At 45.8% G+C, this 1,414-nt stretch overlaps 1 protein-coding gene across 1 annotated transcript in view; it reads left to right on the forward strand.

Moving 5' to 3' along the window:
- The window catches only part of LOC125037891 (clathrin heavy chain 1-like), a 63,817-nt gene that overhangs the window by 2,480 nt on the left and 59,923 nt on the right, over positions 1–1,414 (forward strand). Inside the window, exons 4-6 of the mRNA XM_047631129.1 lie at positions 29–56; positions 715–951; positions 1,027–1,310. Of these exons, the coding sequence (XP_047487085.1) occupies positions 29–56; positions 715–951; positions 1,027–1,310 (549 nt within the window). The remainder of the gene's footprint in view (positions 1–28; positions 57–714; positions 952–1,026; positions 1,311–1,414) is intronic.

A 1,414-nucleotide genomic window follows, 5' to 3' on the forward strand; every position in this document is an offset into this window, starting at 1 on the left:
CTTAACACAATGAAAGCACCAGGTTCAGATGATATCAGCCCGCAAACTCCGCAAGTGTGCAGCCTTTATCATCTATCTTGTATCAAAGAAAGCTGCAGGCTCACTATCTGGAAGGAAGCAAGAGGGATTCCGCTTCATAAAAAAAAAAAAAAAAAAAAAAAAAAAAAAAAAAAAAAAACAGCCAAAAACAAATCTAGACAACTACCGGCCCATCTCCGTTCTGTCATGCATCAGCTGAGTAAAAACTGGCAGGATGCTCTTGATGCCGGTCAAGATACTCTGGTGATCGCCCTCGACATCGCCAGCGCCTTCGACCGAGTGTGGCAATGAGGGCTCCTCTCTAAATTACAAGCAAGAGGCATAAGCAGTAACCTCTTGCGGCTCTTTGATAATTACCTCACTGGAAGAACACTTAAAGTGGTTATCGGCGGCCAGTCATCCCAGAAGTATCCGGTAGAAGCATCGGTACCACAAGGATCTGCACTTGGCCCAATCCTCTGGAATATCTATGTTGATGATATGCTTAGGGAACATCCTGAGATCAAAGCGTATGCCGATGACTGTACACTTCTGTTTCATACCAGCGTGAGGATCATGACGCTGTAGCAACGAATATGAATTCAAAGCTGCAAGCAATCTACGAATGGGGATCACAATGGCAAGTAAGATTTGCCCCCAACAAGACCCAGGCAATGGTTATATCCCGCTCTCCAGCTGCATCAGGCGTCATGAAAGACAAAACCTTAATGAACAACATCACCCTCCAACCCGAGGACCTTATCTCAGTCCTCGGTGTAGACTTAGACAGTGGTCTAAGATTTAACAGACACGCCAGCATGATCTGCAAAACAACTCTGGAGGTGATAGCCCTTCGGTGCATATCTCACCTCCTGAATCCAAAAGGAATTTTCATGCTGTGCAAGTCCCAGATCAGACCACACCTAGAATATGGCCTGGTTGCCTACTGCGTCCACCAGCCTCAACAGACTGGATAAAATAAAAACACGGGCTCTCGGGCTTAACTAGGAAGCCACCAATCTTCGTCACATCGACTCGCTGGAACATCGTGCGACATCGAGGCTCTAACGGTGCTCCACAACGCTAAAGTGCAGCAGTTGCCTCATCTAACCAGCCTCAGTCTCCCACCCCACGGCCGAGAAAGAAGTGCGAGAACAGTACACTCTAATAGGCTCCTAGTGGAAGTTCCGAGTTTGCGGTCTAAGCAGTATCAGCGCACCTCTGCCAGAGCAGCACGACTGCTTATTGCATTCACATCCACCATAGATGTCGCCGAAATGACCACGCAACAAGTAAATGATTAATATGTTCATTGCTTATAAGAAAAAAATGGGAAAAGATGGGGAACTTTTTTAATAAACTGGTTTCAACCTATTAATTATATATCTGTATAATG

Source organism: Penaeus chinensis, chromosome 24, assembly GCF_019202785.1.
Source record: "Penaeus chinensis breed Huanghai No. 1 chromosome 24, ASM1920278v2, whole genome shotgun sequence".
NCBI lineage: Eukaryota > Metazoa > Arthropoda > Malacostraca > Decapoda > Penaeidae > Penaeus > Penaeus chinensis.